General features: G+C 39.2%; 2 protein-coding genes, 1 long non-coding RNA gene and 5 other non-coding genes across 9 annotated transcripts; 6 read left to right on the top strand and 2 right to left on the bottom strand.

Annotated features, from left to right (window-relative positions):
- Positions 1 to 1186: 1186 nt before the first annotated feature.
- On the bottom strand, positions 1187 to 6098 carry rab42a (RAB42, member RAS oncogene family a). Its single transcript, XM_087787465.1, has 2 exons — positions 5818 to 6098; positions 1187 to 3934 (listed from the first exon to the last, which is right to left on the bottom strand). Exons 1-2 carry the CDS (start codon positions 6030 to 6032, stop codon positions 3493 to 3495), a joined length of 657 nt encoding a protein of 218 aa, XP_087643591.1. The 5' UTR covers positions 6033 to 6098; the 3' UTR covers positions 1187 to 3492.
- A 301-nt stretch (positions 6099 to 6399) lies between these two features.
- Positions 6400 to 10878, top strand: LOC148084396 (uncharacterized). Of its 2 annotated transcripts, XR_015710710.1 has the most exons (14): positions 6400 to 6485; positions 6917 to 6974; positions 7184 to 7225; positions 7389 to 7471; positions 7783 to 7921; positions 8131 to 8169; positions 8340 to 8386; positions 8558 to 8634; positions 8844 to 8885; positions 9049 to 9109; positions 9277 to 9410; positions 9618 to 9659; positions 9833 to 9913; positions 10083 to 10878. It is a non-coding gene; the product is annotated as an uncharacterized LOC148084396 (long non-coding RNA). The 2 variants fall into 2 exon arrangements; XR_015710709.1 differs by having other exon boundaries at positions 8558 to 8885; positions 10083 to 10876.
- Positions 7000 to 7137, top strand: LOC148084400 (small nucleolar RNA SNORA16B/SNORA16A family). The gene has a single exon (XR_015710796.1). It is a non-coding gene; the product is annotated as a small nucleolar RNA SNORA16B/SNORA16A family (small nucleolar RNA).
- Positions 7947 to 8084, top strand: LOC148084399 (small nucleolar RNA SNORA16B/SNORA16A family). Its single transcript, XR_015710794.1, has one exon. It is a non-coding gene; the product is annotated as a small nucleolar RNA SNORA16B/SNORA16A family (small nucleolar RNA).
- On the top strand, positions 8660 to 8797 carry LOC148084398 (small nucleolar RNA SNORA16B/SNORA16A family). Its single transcript, XR_015710797.1, has one exon. It is a non-coding gene; the product is annotated as a small nucleolar RNA SNORA16B/SNORA16A family (small nucleolar RNA).
- On the top strand, positions 9436 to 9571 carry LOC148084397 (small nucleolar RNA SNORA16B/SNORA16A family). Its single transcript, XR_015710798.1, has one exon. It is a non-coding gene; the product is annotated as a small nucleolar RNA SNORA16B/SNORA16A family (small nucleolar RNA).
- A 2038-nt stretch (positions 10879 to 12916) lies between the features above and the next one.
- LOC148084395 (small nucleolar RNA SNORA16B/SNORA16A family) lies at positions 12917 to 13055 on the top strand. The gene has a single exon (XR_015710799.1). It is a non-coding gene; the product is annotated as a small nucleolar RNA SNORA16B/SNORA16A family (small nucleolar RNA).
- A 4270-nt stretch (positions 13056 to 17325) lies between these two features.
- pdik1l (PDLIM1 interacting kinase 1 like) lies at positions 17326 to 20811 on the bottom strand. Its single transcript, XM_087787464.1, has 3 exons — positions 20638 to 20811; positions 19219 to 19514; positions 17326 to 19095 (listed from the first exon to the last, which is right to left on the bottom strand). The coding sequence occupies exons 2-3, from the start codon at positions 19501 to 19503 to the stop codon at positions 18364 to 18366; spliced, it is 1017 nt and encodes a 338-aa protein (XP_087643590.1). The 5' UTR covers positions 19504 to 19514; positions 20638 to 20811; the 3' UTR covers positions 17326 to 18363.
- Between the last annotated feature and the right edge of the window lie 548 nt (positions 20812 to 21359).

Here is a 21359-nt window from a genome sequence, read left to right as displayed (position 1 = left end):
AAATATGAATTATTGACGAAATATGCAGAGAAGTGCTTGCCCTGTTATTTTATTTTACTTGACTTGACATTAGGCGCCATGGAATGGCTGCCTTGGTGCTTGGGTCTTTTTTTTCTATTGCTTATTTTGTGGGTTGTCTTATTACACTATTTTATTCTTTACTGACACCACAAATCATTTGTTGTGTTTACAACACTGGCATTAAAAGTTTCTGATTATGTAGTTTTGCTATTGTTGTACGTAGTGATGCCACATGTCTTAACAAGGAGTTGTCTCGTCTTCAGTTGATACAAAACTCTGCAGCGAGAATTCTGACCTGCTCTAGTAGAAGAACTCACATTTCTCCGTTCCCTTAAACTTTTCTCTGGCTTCCAGTTTCCTTCAGGATCAACTTTAAAATTCTGGTTGTTACATTCAGATCTATTCATGGTAAAGTTCTTCCTTACATCACTGATCTGATCCAGCCTTACACCCCAGCTTCTGAGGTCTGTGGATCAGAATCTACTGATGGTCTCCTGAACACGGTTCCGGACCAGAGGAGAGAAATCCTTCCAAGCTGTTACTCCTAACATTTGGAACGATCTTCCTCTCTCTCTGTGTTTGATGGATCTACTGAAACATCTTAAGATGTTTTTATTTGTTCAGGCTTTTCATTGATTTTCTGGAACTCCTGTGTTGTTCACGGTGTTATCTTGACTTATAAGTATATATTTTATTGAGTATTGTTTTGATTGTTTAAGCAATTTGTGATCCTGGTCTGGAAAAGCGCTCTGTAAATATAACTTACTTACATGTGTTCTGTATTCCATTATTGGAGAGATAAAGATGTTTTCTAGTAACAAATATATTTACCGTTTGAATAAACCCATATGTCTACCTTTGTGTTTGGTTCTTAAAAATAACTGAAATGTTTTTTCAAACCTTCTAAATTGTAATTACATACGCTTTAAATGGGACCCAACTTGATGTAATATTGGATATTGGTAGTGTTTTTGACCAACCATTGTATTTGACCAATAACATCTTTTGTCATTATTGATTTGTGTCCCAGATTTACTATCTAAAATGTAAAAATAAAAGAAATTTAACTGCATTATTGATGTTGGTCATCATTCATGTTGATGAAAGGAAAAACAACCACATTGTTCATTTGGACATTTATTTATGAAATAAATCAAGCCACATAGACTGTAGACCAGTACATATTTTATTTTTTACTGTAAAGATGTGGAATGTGACCATGTGTTTGGCATATGCTCATTACTCTATATTTACAGGCCTTCTAACATCCCAACCAGAGATCACTGTGAATGACAAAATATCACCATCTTAAAATAAACTACATTTACAACAAAAAGTCTTTCTTCACAAGCCAACAAGCGCATCAGCCTCCACTTAGGCCTGTCACGAGTCAGAAATACATCACACTCCTGCCAAAGCCAGGAGTAAGTCACTAGCATGTGAGTATTAGTTTGTGGAATTATGAAAATCTTTTGAGTAAAGAGGATCTAGGTTTTATTACACGGTCACTACTCTAAGAAAGTAACAGAGTTGTATTTTCTGTTTACATAAAGGCAGTGATATGTGACATCTATAACATAGGTAGGTAATACCAACTGATTTATATTTAGTTATGGTTGTTTTTGATATTTGTAGTCACCAAACCGCTCATGGCATGATGGCACATACATTTTCCATGACTTACATTTGGTGGAAATTGTATTCTGGGTTAATGTCAAAGAGAAATGTATTTAACTGTGTCTGTAATTATTTAAGGAATTGTTTTTTTGTGCACTCTCTGTACACAATGTTTAAATGTATAATCAACGTTAGTATTACAAACTATACATTAAAAAGTAAAAATATTATGTTATATATATATATATATTACTGGTAATAGCATTATACAAGGGCTGTGGCACAAGTACATGTGTATGTTTGTGCGTGTGTTTATATTAGGTTTATTTATGAGATGTCTGCTATTAAGACTATTTACCTCAAAACTATTGTAACTTTAGATTTTATTTCATAGCTCTGTGCTAAACATGCCAAAATGTCTTTGTTAGCGGTTTCATAAACCAACCAGCAATTTTGCTGACAAACTGTTCAAGAAAGAATTAACACATTAGGGGTTAAAAATTAAAATGGAACTTCAAATTATTTGCCATCAAAGCAATTTATACCCTCCAGAAATACAATGATTAATGTACACACTAAAAGAAGACAGTTACAGTATCGGAACATGTGCAAGGTATTTTACAGTGAATGACTGTACAAATGACATATACTTTAGCTAAAAAAAAATGGGAGACAGATCACTGGTGTGTTCACAGAAAGACACACACAAACACACACTGATGAATTAAAATGTAGAATTGAAATCTAATTTATTAAATACAGAAGAAAATGAATGTAATTCCGACAAAAAAAAACATGATGATTTCAACAGTTTGAGTCCACCCTAGAAAACCATAACACCATCAGTGATCAATATCATTGCATCATTCCCAGCAGAAACACAACGAAAAAGCCAATGGAAAAGCAAAGTAGATCAGGTTGGAATGTTGGTATTGGCTAATTCAGCTCTGTTGGGTTACGACATGTCTTAGATTGACAAAACAATCGTATGACCATCTTAAAGTTAACTGGAGACCTGCTAGTGCATTCTCCTACCAATATTTCCCACTTGTCAATAAAGTAGTCTTTGAATTTTAACCAACAATGAGTGCACATACTTTACAAGGAATGTGCTGATTTGAGTATTGTTCAAATGTCAACCATTTGATTTGTTAGAATCATTGATAAAGCTTTCATTTGTGATCAACACTAACATCCATCCAGAAATCTTTTGCTGTATGAGTCCATCATGACAGATACAGTACAATGGTAGAGCAGCCTCTTTTAACTTCAAAATCAAATTTTACCTTTAGCCAAAAATGAGAAATATACAAAACATTGTGATGCTACAACCATAATTAGGTATTTGGGTTTTTTCTCTCTTAAGTATTAAGCCTTTATGCACTCTGGCTTCTCAACACAGAACGTGTGCATGCTGTGGTGTCGTACAGCGAGCACAAATGTGGTTTACAAGAATATGCTTGAGGTTCTTCAAACATCTCCTTTGTCTGTCCAAATTTCTTATTTAAAATAAGTATTACTCCCAAAATGATGGTTCCATAGTTATTACACAATGTCTTATCTTGGACACATGTTGACCAGACCATACTGGATGTTGAGCCATACCACAATAACTTCAAATGTACAGAGTTCCAGATGTGAATATTTAGTAGCTTAAAGCCTACATATCTATGTTAATGAACTAGGCTCATGCTACACTACATGAAACTGCGTCAGCATGAACATTGACTTGTGTTGAAAAGCATCCCACTTTCTTCAGACGAAGCACAAAGCGAATGATCATGGATAGTGACGTTCTTTAGCTCTGATGGTTTTCCTTTGACGATGGTGGTGGAACTGGACGAGGTTCTGGACTCAACATTGGCAGCTCTTTTGAGTGGCAGAAGGAGCAAGTTCTTCTTCTTCGTCAGCTGAATACAGAACTTTGGCGGTCAGCCCACTCTTGACCCCATCCCAGCCATCGCGGGTGACAATCTCCCCCATCTTCATCAGCTCGTAGATGTCCTTGGTCAGCAGCTCGAAGGCCCGGTCAACATTGATGTTGCACTTGGCTGAAGTCTCCACATAACGTATTCCCAGGTCAGATGCCAGCTGCTCAGCTTCCTCTCTGCTCACCTTGCGATCCTTGTTCAGGTCACTCTTGTGGCCAATGAGGATGTAGACCATGTGGTGAGGCAGGATGTGCTCACTCACTTCTTTGTGCCATTCTCTTACATGCTCAAAGGTCTTACGATTGGTGAGGTCGAATACCAGGAGGCCTCCAACTGAGTTACGATAGTATGACGTTGTGATTGACCTGGTGGGATGAAAGAAGATTTTGAAATGTCTGAGTCTTTAAGAACAGTCAATACATTTAGGTTGGAATTTCTATCATGGTATAGCTCCTAGTGTTCAGTCTGACCCTCATAAGGCTGGTTAAGTAAAGTTAAACAGTAGGGGCATGGTAGTGTATATATTAGTTTAGTATTATTTCTCTTGCAAGTACTGTATCTACCATATTGATCACAATAATTGTGGGTTTCATTATGTTGGGCCAAATGTCAATTTGTTTTATACATAAATTGTATTATTTGGGTTCATAAGCGATCTAATCAAGTCATAGTAGTATCCCATAATATAATAAAAAAGAGTTTCCCTTAATTCCGCTTAGAAAGCTTAACTCTGACTAAATGTTTGTTGAGACCTTAACTGTTTTTTCACCATCCACTTTGAGCACATTGAGGACCCTGCTTTTATACATAGAGGATATACAGATATACATAGGATATCTTTTCTACAAAAGTAATTTCAACACAACGTTTGTATAGAAAACATTGAGTTGAAATTACTTTTGTAAAACGTTGGAATTAAAAAAAATGTTTTATGTTATTAACCACCTCATCGTTCTGGGCATCACTAAACAGCACGATAGTCATTTATGTCTTTCATCCAAAACTTTAAGGGATATCTTAGCTGCTGTTGAGTTTGATTTTTTTTCTTGCAATCTCAAGGAAAAACAAATTGAATCCTAGTAAATACATTTGAATTAATTCTTACATGAATAATTGATTACAATTAATGGGAACTATTGAGCATAACTAAGACATTTGTTACGGGGCGGTACAGACATTTTTTCATTTTTTATTCTGATTGATTATAACTGTCTGAAAGGTACAGGTAGTCCACTGATATTGTGTTATATTATGGTGAGATACATGCAGTTAACATCTGTTATTTTGCCTTTTTTTTTAATTTTAGATGAGATATTGTGTTGTTTTTTAATGCATAATTATAACAAAAATAAAGTAGACGCTGAAATTGATCTGGGAAGAACTCCTCCTACTTACTCCTAAAGAGGAGATTTGCATCTTATATGAACAATGAGACGACTATGTACGATCATAGACTTAATTCTAGAACACGTGACAAGTGACTTTCCCACATGCCATTCTGGTCACATTGTTTTCAGTGTGTTGCTGCTGTGTGAGTTAAATGGGAGCCTGGGTAGCCTCAGTATGATTTTAACATACATACACATTTAGATGATTTAACTAAGATAATGGTAAAAGATATAATTATGTTTCTTAATCAGCAGAACATATCATTTGTGACCGCCCCAACCCAGCCAAGGAAATGTGTAGGCTTGTGGAATAAGTGAGCGATGAATATTAGGTATATTTGGTTAGCTAAACAACATCTTGCATAGGGTTATGCTTGAATATAAATGTAAATTTGCATCAGTTCAATCTTAAACCTAGAGAATCAGTCAAATATTACATCTTCACGCTGAAGATTGTAAAATAAAATCAGTTTTGCTGGATCCAGCAACATGGCTCTGCACCCTGATTTGTTAACTGTGTACATAATAACTGAAAAAATACAGATGGATGGAGTCCTTTGAAGAGGCTCGATAAAAGAGCAGGAAGGTTCTGAGAAAAATACTTTGACACCAGAGAAGAAACAGATCTGAGGCGCTCTTATCACGCCTGTCAGCAAAAGGTACATGAAAAAGAAAAGCAACAGGGGGAAAATAAAGCAAGTAAGAAGGATTTTGGAATAAAGCTAGGCCCATCGGTTGTAAGTGCACCATCAACCCATAGGATGAGTCTGGATTTTATTGGCCCCATTGATATCAACGTCGCTCTATCACACACTATCCATATCTATGGTGTTTTTGTTTTTCAGTAATCTGTATCTTACCTGAAACGTTCCTGCCCCGCCGTGTCCCAGAGCTGAAGCTTGATTTTTACCCCGGGCTCGATGTCAAGCGATCGGGCATAGAAATCCACGCCGACCGTGGGATCCGCCACGTCGCTGTAAATCCCGTCTGTGAAGCGCTTCAACAATGACGATTTACCTACAGTGGAATCCCCGAGGAGAATGATCCTGAACTGGTATTGCCACAGAATATCCATTGCATGACTAGAGAAGGGAACAGCGCAGTAGCAACACCAGTGTGTGTGTGTGTGTGTGTGTGTGTGCGTGTGAGCGTTTTGTTTTCAAGCTCTGCTTCACCGTTACATCACGGCCGCGCCGATTCGATCGCTGTCCGTGGTCCTGAAGAGATTTAACTCTTAATTTTATTTATTTGTGTAAATGTATCACCAAATACTCATCAGTTTAAGGAATGAGCATCTATGTATTTTTACCCAGTCAAAATGCAAAGGGCCCTTAAAAGCAAGGAGCCCTTAAAACGCAAGAAAAGAACTACAAATCCCAGGAAGCATCAGAACAGCGGAAGTGCTTTTGGCCAATCAGAGGAGGGTATCCGCCCCGGGTCCAGTACATATAGCTGCACAGGAAGCTGAGAACAGTCTCTCTCTTTGCGACGCCATTGGGCTGGAAGTACGTGGAGCACATGGACTCCGGTATGTTTGAAATTTACCCAACGAATGAGTTTGTTAGAAAATCTCCTCAAAGGAAAAATTAAATAAGGTTTTCCGCTCAATTTCCGTTTCTTGTGTAAGGGAATAGTTCTGCCTGAAGTTTATTTTGTTTTAGACACGTGGTTAGACATTTGCTTTCGAGTCTCAGTTTCAACTGTTGAATTAAAGTCTGCTCAGTTGGAATAACTTTATTGGCATTATTTTGGACACGTGGTAACAGCCATTAAGACTACCAGGTCATACTGCGCATGCGCAGTATTTGTTCAGAGAAGTTTAAAACTTAGTGTACGAGTTGTAAAGTGCTGTTAATTATTATGCAAATTTTCTTGGATAATGTGAGATGTGTTGGTTTAATTTTATTATTTTTTTATGTAATACTTTGTGCCTTGTTAATAGTGCTTTTTGTCTTGCAGATGTAGACTGAGATGCCACCACACAATCTCTCATGGATCCAATCATCACCGTCCACAGGCAAGTTTAAAACCCAAACCAGATTCATGGCGCCTATCGAAGCCGGTCATGCTCTTCCAGTAGTAACGACGGGTCAAAAGGTAGCCAATAAGAACACTTTTACCGACGGTCGCTGGTCAGTTCATCTATAACTGTTTCAGCAACATTAAGGGAAAGGACAAGTTGATGCATAAGCAATGAGTTTAGACTAATATTTTGATCACCAACAGGTTTTGGATGACAATGAAGATCAGTTGAAGCTTCACATGAAGGTAAATGTCTTTAAAGCTGATGTTTATGTAGGTTTTTAGTGGCTATGATGACAAACTTGCCCTCACTGAACCCCTGTTGACTTTTTACGCACTGAGCCATATTCGCCCATAAAATTGTTTATACTCTTTTGACATCAGAATTAAAGGTGACTTTTTCCTTCAGGAAAATGGCTTGACTATACCTGACTGCAAATGAACTTGCAACATTGTGGCTAAAGGAGAGCCCATCTATGGCTTCAGATTCAGGTAAATGAAGTAATTTTCTCACTGCGATAAGTAAGTAATCTTTATTTATATAGCACTTTTCCAGACCAGGGTCACAAAGCGCTCAAACAATCAAAACAATATTCAATTAAGTATATACTTTAAAGGGAAAGATAAAACTGATGACACAACAGGAGTTCCAGAAAATCAAGGAACTTTATTTGCTCTCAATGATGACCTCTTTTCATGTGACTGTTGGATGAATCATGCGGATATGGGACTGAGAATACATCTGCATTAACTTAAAGCACTTGGAAGAGATGCAAAATGTTACATTTATTTTTATGTTGCAGGTCTTGTTGCCGCTGTCCAGGAAAAGGGTATCCAGTGTTCCTTTCCCAGACACAAAACTCTGGGACCAGACGGCGTGCATTCGGCCATAGACGACTAGGGCCATACTGACCATCGTAGATGTCGCACCACCATCCACAGGCAAGTTCAAAACCCAAACCAGATTCATGGCGCCTATCGAAGCCAGTCATGCTCTTCCAGTAGCAACGACCGGTCAAAAGGTAGCCAATAAGAACACTTTTACCGACGGTCGCTGGTCAGTTCATCTATAACTGTTTCAGCAACATTAAGGGAAAGGACAAGTTGATACGTAAGCAATGAGTTTAGACTTATATTTTAATCACCAACAGGTTTTGGATGACGGTGAAGATCTGAAGCTTGACATGCAGGTAAATATCTTTAAAGCTGATATTTATGTAGGTTTTTTTAGTGGCTATGATGACAAACTTGCCCTCACTGAACTCCTGTTGACTTTTTACGCACTGAGCCATATTCGGCAACATTTGTTCAATACACTCTTGCTGTCAAGTTAAAGGTGACACTTTTCCTTTTCCAACAGGATGAATTTATGGCTGGAACTTGCTTCATCTGATGATGCAGTTCAAGGTGTGCATATGTTTTCTATGATCTCCTGTTCCACTCTACATCATCTAATGATGACCATTTTTCATGTGACTGTTGGATGAATCATGCGGATATGGGACTGAGAATACATCTGCATCAATTTAAGGCTCTTGGAAAGGGATGCAAAGTGTTACATTTATTTTTATGTTGCAGGTGTTGTTGCTGTTGTCTAGGAGTGTTTATAGTGGTCTGTATCAACTTATAGACCCAAACACCACCACCGTCCACAGGCAAGTTTAAAACCCAAACCAGATTCATGGCGCTTATCAAAGCCAGTCATGCTCTTCCAGTAGCAACGACCGGTCCAAAGGTAGCCAATAAGAACACTTTTACCGACGGTCGCTGGTCAGTTCATCTATAACTGTTTCAGCAACATTAAGGGAAAGGACAAGTTTATACATAAAAATATTAGTCTAAACTCATTGCTTATCACCAACAGGTTTTGGATGACAAGGACGATCAGTTGAAACTTGACATGCAGGTAAATATCTTTAAAGCTAATGTTTATGTAGGTTTTTAGTGGCTATGATGACAAACTTGCCCTCACTGAACTCCTGTTGACTTTTTACGCACTGAGCCATATTCGCCCATAAAATTGTTTATACTCTTTTGATATCAGAATTAAGGGTGACTTTTTTCTTCAGGAAAATGGCTTGACTATACCTGACTGCAAATGAACTTTCAACCTTGTGGCTTCAGATTCAGGTAAATGAAGTAATTTTCTCACTAAATAACTGTATTTTCTCTCAATGATGAACACTTTTCATGTGACTGTTGGATGAATCATGCGGATATGGGACTGAGGATACATCTGCATCAACTTGAAGCACTTGGAAGAGATGCAAAGTGTTGCATTTATTTTTATGTTGCAGGTGTTGTTGCCGCTGTCCAGGAAAAAGGTATCCAGTGTTCCTTTCCCAGACACGTGGGTCTCTGGGACCAGACGGCGTGCATTCAGCCATAGACGACTAGGGCGACACTGACAATCGTAGATGACACGCCACAGGCAAGTTTAAAACCCAAACCAGATTCATGGCGCCTAGTGAAGCCGGTCATGCTCTTCCAGTAGCAACGACCGGTCAAAAGGTAGCCAATAAGAACACTTTTACCGACGGTCGCTGGTCGGTTTCAATAACTGCTTCAGCAACATTAAGGGAAAGGACAAGTTTATACATAAGCAATGAGTTTAGACTAATATTTTGATCACCAACAGGTTTTGGATGACGGTGAAGATCTGTTGAAGCTTGACATGCAGGTAAATGTCTTTAAAGCTGATGTTTATGTAGGTTTTTAGTGGCTATGATGACAAACTTGCCCTCACTGAACTCCTGTTGACTTTTTACGCACTGAGCCATATTCGCCCATAAAATCGTTAATGCTCTTTTGATATCAGAATTAAAGGTGACACTTTTTTTGTTTTTCCTCCAGGAAATGGCTTGACTATACCTGACTGTAAATGAACTTTTCAACATTGGCTAAAGGAGAGCCCATCTATGGCTTCGGATTCAGGTAAATGAAGTAATTTTCTCACTAAATAACTGTATTTGCGCTCAATGATGACCACTTTTCATGTGACTGTTGGATGAATCATGCGGATATGGGACTGAGAATACATCTGCATTAACTTAAGGCATCTCTGAAGAGATGCAAAGTGTTGAAGATCCTTTTGATGTTGCAGGTGCTGTCGTGTCACTGGCGCCTCACTTTCGAACCAGATCTTGATGGGGCTTGACCGCACTCATTCAGCCTGCACCATTCCACCTGTGAGGCCAAAACATGGCGGGTGAGCTGGGAAGTAGCTGAAAGGGACCCTTCGCCTGCAGAAGCCAGCTTAATAGAAGTGTTCTGAATAAAAGTACCTTCCTGAGAATTTCTTTTTTTCCTCATTATCCATAATTGCATCCACATTTAAATGTCAACATTGAATATCGGTTCACATTTGAATTAACTGGATGCCTCTTATCTCTAGTTGATATTGTTATAACAATTTGTGAAAATGCTCATATTTTCTCATTCGTATTGTATCCATAACTATGAGTAATTCGGACAAGTGTGCCGATCTCTGACGGAGTGAACACTGGCCTTGAGAGGAAAACCTTAGCCTGTCTTTTTTAATAAATTAACTGCTGTAAGTGATCGGGCACTAAAATGGAAATCTGACACCTTTTAAAGATGTAGATAGAAACTCCTGTTAAGGTCTATACGTTTATAGCATACCTTCAGCACTAGCAATGTTTTAACTATGATAATGGTGGAATTGCCAGAAAATGTTACCAGTCGCATATTAACCGGCAGCAACTTTGAAATTGCTCAGTGGCTATGATGTCAGACATGAGTAGGTGGCATTAACTGTGGAGGGACTAGTTAAGTTCTGGAAATAAAAATAAATTGCTACAAATGTAACTTTGGAACCAACTTTTTATAGTTATTTTAATGGAATTTACTGCACACAACCAATTGTCTATCTTCTGCCACTTGTCCCCATGATTTGGCAGCTGTAGATCTGAGCTGATTAATAAAATAAAAATTTATAAATAAAACGGACAAATGTTGCTTCTTTTGCCATTGATGGGGTACATGTATTTCTGCAACATTAAGTCCTCATTAGGCATTTTATTGAGAAATGAGTGGAAGTGCAATCAAGTCTTTATAGGTTTGCTCTTTTTTGTCTCCAAGGATCCCCCTCCAATTGTGGAGACATCTTCCAAATCATTCCCACAAAAGTTTAAGTTCTACAGCTCTGACATTTCCATTGTAGGTCACATCTGGTACAACAATGTGTCAGATATGTGACTTTGTGGAGTGGGAAGAACCACCTGCAGTTGAACGCCTCGAAGACCAAGTAGATGGGCTTAAACTTTGGGAGTTCCAGGACAAACCTACATCCTGTGTCCATCAGCGGTAGCTTTGGCGAGGAAGAAAATACAAGTACCTCTGCATGTGGCTGGACCAGTTCTGCAACACAGACATTTGTATAAGAACGTTTAAAGAGCATTGTAGTTTCTGAGGAGGCTCTGATTGTTTAACTGCAGGAAACTCAACATGTTAGATAAATATACTCTTGGATCTCCTTCAGGAAATTGAGGTCTACAGTTCACAGCAGACAATAGAAGGTACAGAAGTTTCATGAAAGCAAGAACAAGAAAACAGTGCAAAGAGATATCAAAGTGCAAATATTAAGAGCATAGATCAAAGCAAATAACAGACTTAAAAAGGATACAAACATAGAATAAAATCCCTTCACTCCACTCCTGCCCCCAAACTCTGAACTACAGTATAGTCTAATAGCACTAGGAATGAATGAGTCCCTGAGTCTATAAGTGGAGCATCATGGGAGGAGCATTCATGCTCCATCTGCTCACTGATGACAGTGTTCAGAGGATGAATGTCATCATCCATGATGGACAGTAGTTTGTCCAGAGATGCCCTTCTTTCTGACAGGGATCATCAGTTCCATTTTTTTAGGTTCTCCAGGAGCACCTCACCTAGAGGAACGTTCTCAGAGCCCTGCTGCATATATCTACTGAGCAGCTCCTGAGTCTCCACATCGACAAAGGTTATACACTCCACCATGGCCCCGATGATCACACCCAGAGCAAAGATGTCGGCTTTGGCAGTGTAGTGTCCTTCACAAAACTTCTGGGGCCATGTAGAAATCTGTACCACAGACACTTAAGTCTGCCACTTCGAGTGTTGGTTCAGTCTTGGGTGATGAGGATGTTGTCTGGTTTACAGTCACGGTGGATGATTCAGCAATTAAGCTTCAATTGTGTGAAATTAACAGTTGAGTAGTAAATTACAACAAGGATTTACATGAATTCTAACATTGATTGTAAATAAAACAACTAAACATTTAGGAGACTGCACATGTAAGACAACTAGTTTGTTCTCTCTTAAAGTTTTCTTTAAGATTCATTTTTAGCTTAGATGTGCAACAAATAGTACCTCGCTACAGTTACATTCACTGTCCCCATTCTGACTTTGTTTTGGCTTAAATAAAGTCTCATGGTGAACTGGAACAACCCCATAATTGTATTAACCATTGTAGTCATGTCTTGTGACTTAGTTTTAATTGTCAAACTTCCTGTTCTACCCAATCTGTTTCCTGAGATTATCCAAGACGCCACGCCTGTTGCTGTTTCTCCACAGCTGCAGACAATTAATTCATCAGCTGTGGAGCTTATAACCACCTCTTTCCTAGCAACAGGTGTCCACATTGGCCTATGGTATGTCTTGCTTCAATTTCTTCCTGGTTGAATCTTCTGGTTTACCCTAATGTTATTTAGTCTAACTAGTGTCCATGCCTACTTTTTGCAGTGTTTGTTAGTGTTTTTCCCTGATCCCCTTTTTTTTTCTCTGTCAGGTTTGTTGTGTAATTTGTTGGACTTTTCTTTGTTTTTGAATAATTGTAAACCATTGTAATCTCTGCTTTTGTCTCTTTGGTGATTCCACTGACATTTGGATCCAACTTTAATTAGAACGCACAGGCAAGTTCAAAACCCAAACCAGATTCATGGCGCCTATCGAAGCCAGTCATGCTCTTCCAGTAGTAACGACGGGTCAAAAGGTAGCCAATAAGAACACTTTTACCGACGGTCGCTGGTCAGTTCATCTATTGACTGTTTCAGCAACATTAAGGGAAAGGACAAGTTTATACATAAGCAACGAGTTTAGACTTATATTTTAATCTCCAACAGGTTTTGGATGACTGTGAAGATCTGTTGAAGCTTGACATGCAGGTAAATCTCTTTAAAGCTGATGTTGAAGTAGTTTCTTAGTGGCTATGATGACCAACGTGCCAACACTGAACCCCTGTTGAAGATTTGCGCTCTGAGCCATATTCGGCAACATGTTTGTTCAATACTCGCTTGCTGTCAAATTAAAGGTGGAACTTTTTTTCTTCAGAGAAATGAAACATGTGAAATTTTGGCTGAATGTCCATGTATGGATTCAAATACAGGTAAATACTAATGTCCTCTGATCACTTGGCTTAATGTTGCATAATTGACTTTCATTTTCCAACGGGATGAATTTATGGCTGGAACTTGCTTCATCTGACGATGCAGTTCAAGGTGTGCATACGTTTTCTATTATCTCCTGTTCCACTCTACCCCTCAATGATGACCATTTTTCATGTGACTGTTGGATGAATCATGCGGATATGGGACTGAGAATACATCTGCATCAATTTAAGGCTCTTGGAAAGGGATGCAAAGTGTTGCATTTTTTTTTTATGTTGCAGGTGCCGTTGCTGCTGTCCAGGAAAAGGGTATCCAGTGGGTTCAAGTCCTCCTGCAGGTGTAGACTTTGGTGTGTATCAACTTATGGAGCCAACCACTACCACAGTCTGCAGGAAAGTTTAAAAACAAAGCCAGATTCATGGCGCCTATCAAAGCCGGTCTTGGTCTTCCAGTAGAAACGACCGGTCCAAAGGTAGCCAATATGATTTCAGCAACATTAAGGGAAAGGACAAGTTGATACATAAGCAATGAGTTTAGACTAACATTTTGATCACCAACAGGTTTTGGATGACTGCGAAGATCTGTTGAAGCTTGATGTACAGGTAAAAATCTTAAAAGCTGTCTGTAATGACAACCTTGCCCTCACCAGCCACACACTAAGCCATGTAAGGCAAAAAATAATTGCGTAATGCTCTTGATATTGGAATTGAAGATACTTTTTCTCTTCTCTACCTGACTAATGAACTCGCAACAATAACTAAATGAATGTGTGGCTTCAAATTCAGGTAAATGTAATTCAAACTTGTGTTAATTCCATCTTTAACTATTCCTTTTTACAGGACATGCTTATGGCTTAACCTTAGAAAGCTTTGTCTGACAATGCAGTTGAAGTTTTGCAAACTCAAACCTCCTGTTACGCTCATATTTTCTTTGGCCTCTTAGAAGATATTTAAAATGTCAACTGTCTTTATGTTGCAGGTGTTCTCAGAGGTGAGTAACTGGTTGGCAGGCTAGCAACCATTGTACGAAAAGACAGTGTGGCTATTCACCCGTGGGCGTGGTTAACTATTTGGTGCATTGTGAGCCTAGTTAAAGGAGACAACTTTACAGTCTAATCCTGCAGAAGCAGGTTAAACTAGTGTGCTGAATAACTTTTTTTCTTTTTTTTAAAACGAGAGAACCCTGAATAAAGTGCCTTTCGAATGTTCATTGTCTTGCTCTTTTAATATGCTCATTGTGCTTTCATTTAAAATGAAAATCATTGATTTTTCATCTTGAACTCTACTGCAGGCAATGGTGGGCTCTTGACAATTGTAAAGGTGTGTAGCCAGGTTGGGTTCAAAATCTGCGGTGACAATGCGACGCAACGGTTCTCGGCATGAGTACTGGAATGGTTTAGATCAGGGGTGCTCACACTTTCGGTTTGCAAGCTACTTTTATAATCAAGCGCAAAAGATCTATTTTCAAATTTGCTCAACATAAGTAAGAACATACTTTACTCAGATGACTTGCACTGAATGAAGTGATCAGTCATGTGTGGATTTAATCCCCTTCATAGAAATGCTGACTTGCATAAATGACTAGCGCCAAATGGTGCAGTCCGTGAGGAGCATATTTCCTCAAACTTCCAAAAATGTCCATGAGACCTGGTCTTAAGCTCAGTGTCAGCCTGTAGTGTTAAATCTCATCCTCCACGGCAGACCGCAAAGTTCAGGACTCGTATTAGGAATTGCATAGCTTTCCTACTGAACTTGGTCATTCATTCGAACTCAACTGGTGCAAAAAAAAATATTCGGATGTAAGAATCTGTGTGACATGAATTTGTGCCCCTTTGTTCATCAAAATCAAATAATTGAGACTGGTTCATCCCTTTCCATGCCTCCATTTAAATAAATATATCATATTTAAATGAAGCACAAGACTTAAATTTCTCCATTCTGTGAAACAATTCAAACTAAATTCGTTAATCTTAAACATGTCTGACATGAATGTTGTAAATTAGTTCAGATGTCTCCAGTGTAAATGTTTATATTTTACATACACGCTTATTAACAAGAATACTGCATTTACAGAGGCGACCAGTGGATTATTGAACTTGTTTTAAAATTTAAAACGTCTTCAGATGAAGTTTAGAGAATAAAACTGTTAATCAGTAACTTCACATCATCGCTTTGTCTGAGCGTCATTAGAATTTGTGGCTCACCTGCACACACCTGTTTAACGTGTTTGGGTTTCAGCGTATTCTCATATTCGTGAGATAAAGGAAATTTACAAATAGTCATGTGATGGTGTATTAATAAAAGTGTTTTAAGAATGTTTCAATTTTATTTAAAGTGTCTTATAACAAAGTTATCTCAAGACACTTTACAGTTGAAGTAAGACTATAGTTGATTAAGGGAAAACAGATCCCAGTAATTCAACAATGAGCAAGAAGCGAAACACTGTGCAGTGAGCAATGGCGAGGAAAAACTTCCTTTTAGAAGGCAGAAACCTCGAGTGGAACCTGACTCATTGACGGCCTCCTTCTTTGACAGGCTGGGAGGAAGGATGGAGGGGTAGAAAGATGGATAGTATCCTTGATCACATGAGGAAAACCTGCATTTGTTGCTTTCATTAAAACCTGCAGCTTCACTTTGATGGAAGTGACGTCATGTGTCTGTGACTCTCGTGGAGAATACCGGAAGCGTATTTTTATGAACATTATTTTGTTCGATATATTATTAAAAAAAACAAGCTTATAATTCTATATCTTTTTTCTGAATTGTTTAAAATGACTGTGGGGAAGTCTGCATGTTTTGCTCTTTTTATTGTCGATTCATATTAACTTTGCGGTGCGTTCACTGGAAGAGGCGGGACCTCAGATAGGCTGCTGTGCATGTCAATCAAATTGTAAACCAATCAGCGCAATAACTATTTCATTGACATGCATAGCAGCCAATCTAAGCAATCAAGTGATCGGTCTGTCAAAGTTCCCCTTTTAATTTTGCAGACAACTTCACATACTGTATCTCAAATCATTCACGAAGAAATCATCACGTTAAAAGTTTTATTTAAAACTCTGGGATTTGATTTTTAAAAAAGCTCACGACCACAGCAACATGTTTAACAAGAAAATATGTCACATATGTACAAGAATTGATCTCATGAATTATTTCATCCTCTAACCACAAATGTTTAAAAGCATAAAGACTGCAAGAATAAGGCAAACCCTGTTCACACGGTGATTGACAATTAAGCATTGCAATTCATGTAAGAAAATATAAACAAAATGGATTGAAGGATGAATATGTATTCTTAACACAGTGAGTGAATGCACCTTAAGCTTTGTTCATTTATTACAACGTATTCCCTTACTCAGGACAAAGGGAGGGCATGAAGCTTCAAAGGTGAGAACCAAGTCAGTTTGTTGGCAAGAGCGAAGGATAAATGGTTAACCAGGGGCATTAATTACGTTCTGTACATCCAGATGTGTGAGAAAAGGAACTTTGTTTTCATCATAGCCATGTATCCTCTTCATCATTTTAAGCTTTCCTTGGTCTTTATTTCTGGGCCTCAAGCTATGACTGAGACCTTCAAATTATCTCTAATGGTGCATTCACTCTGAGTGCGTGACCTAATTTTCTCAGTGCAGTGAAGGCATTTGTGATTTTTCAAAATGAATAGTTTTGAAGCGGTGACCAAACTATTATATTGTATCATTCTACTGAGGTGACATGAATGTTTAGCAAGACGAGTGGAATGCCCACCTCAATGCAAACATATACTCAAGAGACACAAGAGTAAGCCATTTAATCTACTATAGATGGAAATGGATAGCACCTCAGCCTGCAAGGGATATCAGAAGATGGCCGACCTGTGCAGGATTACATGTCCACAGTGCCAGGCTCAGACAAAGAACCAAAAACCATTAAACTGCCACGTTTCTGTGTAGACCAGGGGTGTCAAACCCGTCCCCAAAGGGCCGAGGTGGTGCAGATTTTTGTTCCAACCAGTCAAACACATAAGTTAACCAATCAGGTGTGGACTTTAACAAGCAGCACCTGACTAACTATCAACTGATTACTGTCTTCAAACTCCTGGTTGGTTCAAAAACCTGCACCATCTCAGCCCCTCGAGGACAGGTTGACACCCCTGGTGTCAATTCTACCTCAGGACCCTGAAAACATCTAATAAAGGGCCTGAATGTAGGTTTTAATATCAACATTTGTGATCAACCACTTTACATGTCAGAAACCTCTGTAAACTTAGAATTGGCAGTTCTATTTACCGTTTACTACCATCAAGTACCATCAAGGCAACTCAACCTGGTCGGCCAATAAATGTTAAGGTTATTCTTCAAACACATTCAGCTTTTTTACAAAACATTATTTATGGTATTAAATATGTTAATTGAGAACCACTTAGTTATTTCTTGGTTGAGATGATTTTTCTTACCTATCTAATGGAACAAAACTATTTCTTCTAGACATATTTTAAGACATGCATTGCCAATTTAAATTGTAGTCTCAGTAAAAAGTGCAGAGAGGAACCGAATTTTCCCAGTGATCGTTTTCCAATTTCCTTGAGCCAGTGGACCATACAACTGGCTATGTGCCAACCTTTTGCACGTGTCTGTTTACTATAACTTTTTTAAGGCAAAAATACTAAACGAGGGAAGTTTAACAGCCTCAAAGTGAAATAATAATGGAGTACAACAAAACATGCTGGTTTCAAATACACCTCCCAAATATGGAACACATCTAAGTTTACCTGGCTTCATTTACATGTCAAATAGTCTTCAGGAACCACTGGCTTCAGTTAAACATAATTGAATAAAACATGCTTAAGGCTCTTAACACATGTCTTCACGTTCTTGATTGCAAAACATTCTCTGTTTGGATGACTTATCAAATCACAAAACAGTGAGGCCATGAAAATGATTTTTAAGTGGTAACCATGGATACCAACAGCAGCGTATGAAATATATCTACATGTGCTTGACGGCCGAGTCTCAGTCCATCACGTATCCCAGTCAAGTACTCTGCAAGCAATCCTGATGAGTCTTAACTCCAGTTCCACAGCGTCAGGCCTCTCCTGGGGATTGGCTGACAGCATCTGTTTGATCAGTTGCTTCATGTGACTGTTCATGCTCTTCTTTCTGGCAGGGATCAACAGTTCCATTTTTGGGTTCTCCAACAGCGCCTCACCTAGAGGAACGATCTCGGAGCCCTGCTGCACGTAGCTACCAAGCAGCTCCTTCTGAGTCTCCACGTCGACAAAGGTTATGCGCTCCACCATGGCCCAGATGATCACCCCCAGAGCAAAGATGTCTGCTTTGGCAGTGTAGTGTCCTTCCCAAACCTCTGGGGCCATGTAGAAATCTGTACCACAGGCTGTCGACAGGAAGCATTTGTTGACGCTGGCTGGCTCTTCCGGATTGAGCCCTGAGGTGGAGCACACTTTGCTAAGACCAAAGTCCGCCACTTTGAGTGTTGGTTCTGGGGAGGTGCAGTCTTGGGTGATGAGGATGTTGTCTGGTTTGAGGTCACGGTGGATGATCTGGTTGCGGTGCAGGAAGGCCAGAGCGCTGCCCAGCTGTAGCATGAAACTAGTGTTGGTCTTGCGACTGGGCTTGCGGGAGAGCAGGTAGGCATTCATGTCACCCCCATCACAGAAGTCCATGATGAACCATAAGTAGTAGGCACAGCATGGGTCAAAGGTGATCTCCCCCTTCAGGGACGTCTCCACCAGCTACAAGAAAAGCACAGATGAAAAGATCAACTCAAAATCTTCTTTTTCTCCATATTCTGCATTTTGTGATGTAAAACACAGATGATATGAACACAAAATACTGTAAATGGACATAGTCTTAACCTCCAGGTAAAGTGGTGAGCTGGAGCCATGGCTCATCCTCTGGGCAAGTTGGTCCTGCTGCAGGATGCACTCCTCCAGATGGATAACATTTGGGTGCTGGCTCTGGATGCTACTGAGGGCCCAGAACTCCCGCAAGGCAAGCTCCACATTTTCTGGGGTGTGGCAGCGGATCTTCTTCACAGCCACACGGGCGCCGGTGCTCTTAACCACCGCCTCGTAGACCACACCATAGCTGCCGCGGCCCACCTCCTGGATCAGCTCGTACTTCGGCTGGCTACTGACCATCCTAGTCGTCACTGGAATAAAAAACATAGCTGTTTATATTAAAATTGAAACTCTTTTGTAACAAATTAATTTTGACAGAAAGTGCAAGGTATTGAAAGGGCTGGGTATTAAATGTTAGTTCATTTGTGGCACCGACTGAAATATTTCACTAGTACGGAGCATTAAAACATGCTTCATCTTTCCGTGTCTGGAGGAAACAAAAGGGGAAAATGAAAGTCAAGATTTGTACTCTGTGTTATGTAATTTGCTTTTTCTTAAAATTAATCTTATTAATTGGTATTGAAAAAAGGATCGTTTTGCCATTATATTTTATTTAAGATTTAGATAGCCTACATATGTAACTTAAAGAACTCAGCTAGAGAGTTACATTTACTGTCCGCATTCTGGGTTCCAGTTCTATGGTAAACTGGAACCAATCCAGGTTTTTATCCCTTTCTTCCTTGTTTTGTACCTTACTACCTTTTACATCTTGCACCTTAGTTACCTTTTGCTTAGAGTTTATGCTGCAAAAATTCAACAGAACATAAGTAACCTCAAACATTAACTGGATTGAATTTATGTGTATGATATAAAATATTTGTATTATTATAACAATTATTAGCACTTTCAGTTTGCTTTATTTATTAAAATAACAGTGCATGCACTTGTCAAGACGGGTTTTTCCGCACTATTTGTGCATGTATTTTTGCACTAAACAAATACTGTCAGAATGCAAAATGTAAACAGAACACATTCAAACCACGTGCATTGAATGACATGCAGACGGTTGAACTAGCACAGACACAACCCAGATGTCAATAGTTTATCATTTGTTAGAGACACTGGACCAACAATAATCATTTTATTTGACAGTTAACACTTGCAGGACCGAGCATGAGATGTGACATGTGCACATATGGTCCCCACATCTGGGTCAGTAGAGAGGAGGGCGAGGATTAGCAGCTAACACGCTGGCGGGCTAATTAGACAGTGCTAGCTGCCAGGCTAACTGCTAACAGTAGTGAAGCTGACATTAGCTAATCACCAGCTAACAAAGACTCTCACTAGCAGGCTAGCATGCTCGACAGGGACGCTCCACAGCTGCTGTCTTATCTCGCACGGATACAAAATGAACGGCTTAACGACAGCACTCACGTTGTGTTCAGAACGCAGCATGTTCAGAGGTGTGGACGATCACCTTGGACGACAGATTGCTGGGATCATTTGTTGTCTTCCTCAGTCTCCCGTGCAGCCATTAACGCTGCTGCACACGGTGCGCCGCTGCGGCGGAATCACGCCGCTGACAGCGACACCCTTCAAAATAAACTCACCAACTTCACCAGATCCAGAAAGGAAATTAAAGACAATTGAATCGCGTCTACGGCAGCTTGATTCCTGTAAATTCATCACTACATGGAGCTCAAGTTCAAGTTGTGATCTCTTAAGAAACATCTTAAGACGTTTCTATTTGTTCAGGCTTTTCCTTGAATTTCTCAAACTCCTGTGTTGTTCTCAGTATTATCTTGATCTTTAAAGTATGTACTTTTTTGAGTATTGTTTTGATTGTTTAAGCGCTTTGTGACCCTGGTCTGGAAAAGCGCTATATAAATAAATATTACTTACTTACTTACTTTCTTTCAATGTCAAATAGAAAAGGCACGACAGCATGTTGAAATAATGACGTCTGGATCATCCAGCTCCACAGGAGAAGTTCAAAATAGTAGCCGAGCTGTATCACCTCTTAGATGATAGACGTCATCCAAGTTTCTACACAAGTGTTGAATTTTAGGATGATGATAATTCGAAGCAGTATCTAGCTGGCATTTACTATAGTTTACCACTTAAGTGTGTATTTAGTTTTCGAGTCAACATCTCTT

Source organism: Callionymus lyra, chromosome 3 (assembly GCF_982586985.1).
Source record: "Callionymus lyra chromosome 3, fCalLyr1.hap1.1, whole genome shotgun sequence".
Taxonomy (NCBI): Eukaryota; Metazoa; Chordata; class Actinopteri; order Syngnathiformes; family Callionymidae; genus Callionymus; species Callionymus lyra.
The sequence above is the reverse complement of the archived record's forward strand: the minus strand, read 5'-3'. Positions and strand labels throughout refer to the sequence as shown.

Excerpts from the sequence above, each read along its gene's own strand:
- pdik1l (XM_087787464.1), bottom strand. The coding sequence starts at position 19,503 with ATGGTCAGTAGCCAGCCGAAGTACGAGCTGATCCAGGAGGTGGGCCGC. Across the intron at positions 19,096-19,218 it reads GCTCACCACTTTACCTGGAG|CTGGTGGAGACGTCCCTGAA; the intron begins GTTAAGACTATG and ends CTTTTCTTGTAG.
- rab42a (XM_087787465.1), bottom strand. The coding sequence starts at position 6,032 with ATGGATATTCTGTGGCAATACCAGTTCAGGATCATTCTCCTCGGGGAT. Across the intron at positions 3,935-5,817 it reads GCGGGGCAGGAACGTTTCAG|GTCAATCACAACGTCATACT; the intron begins GTAAGATACAGA and ends TCATCCCACCAG.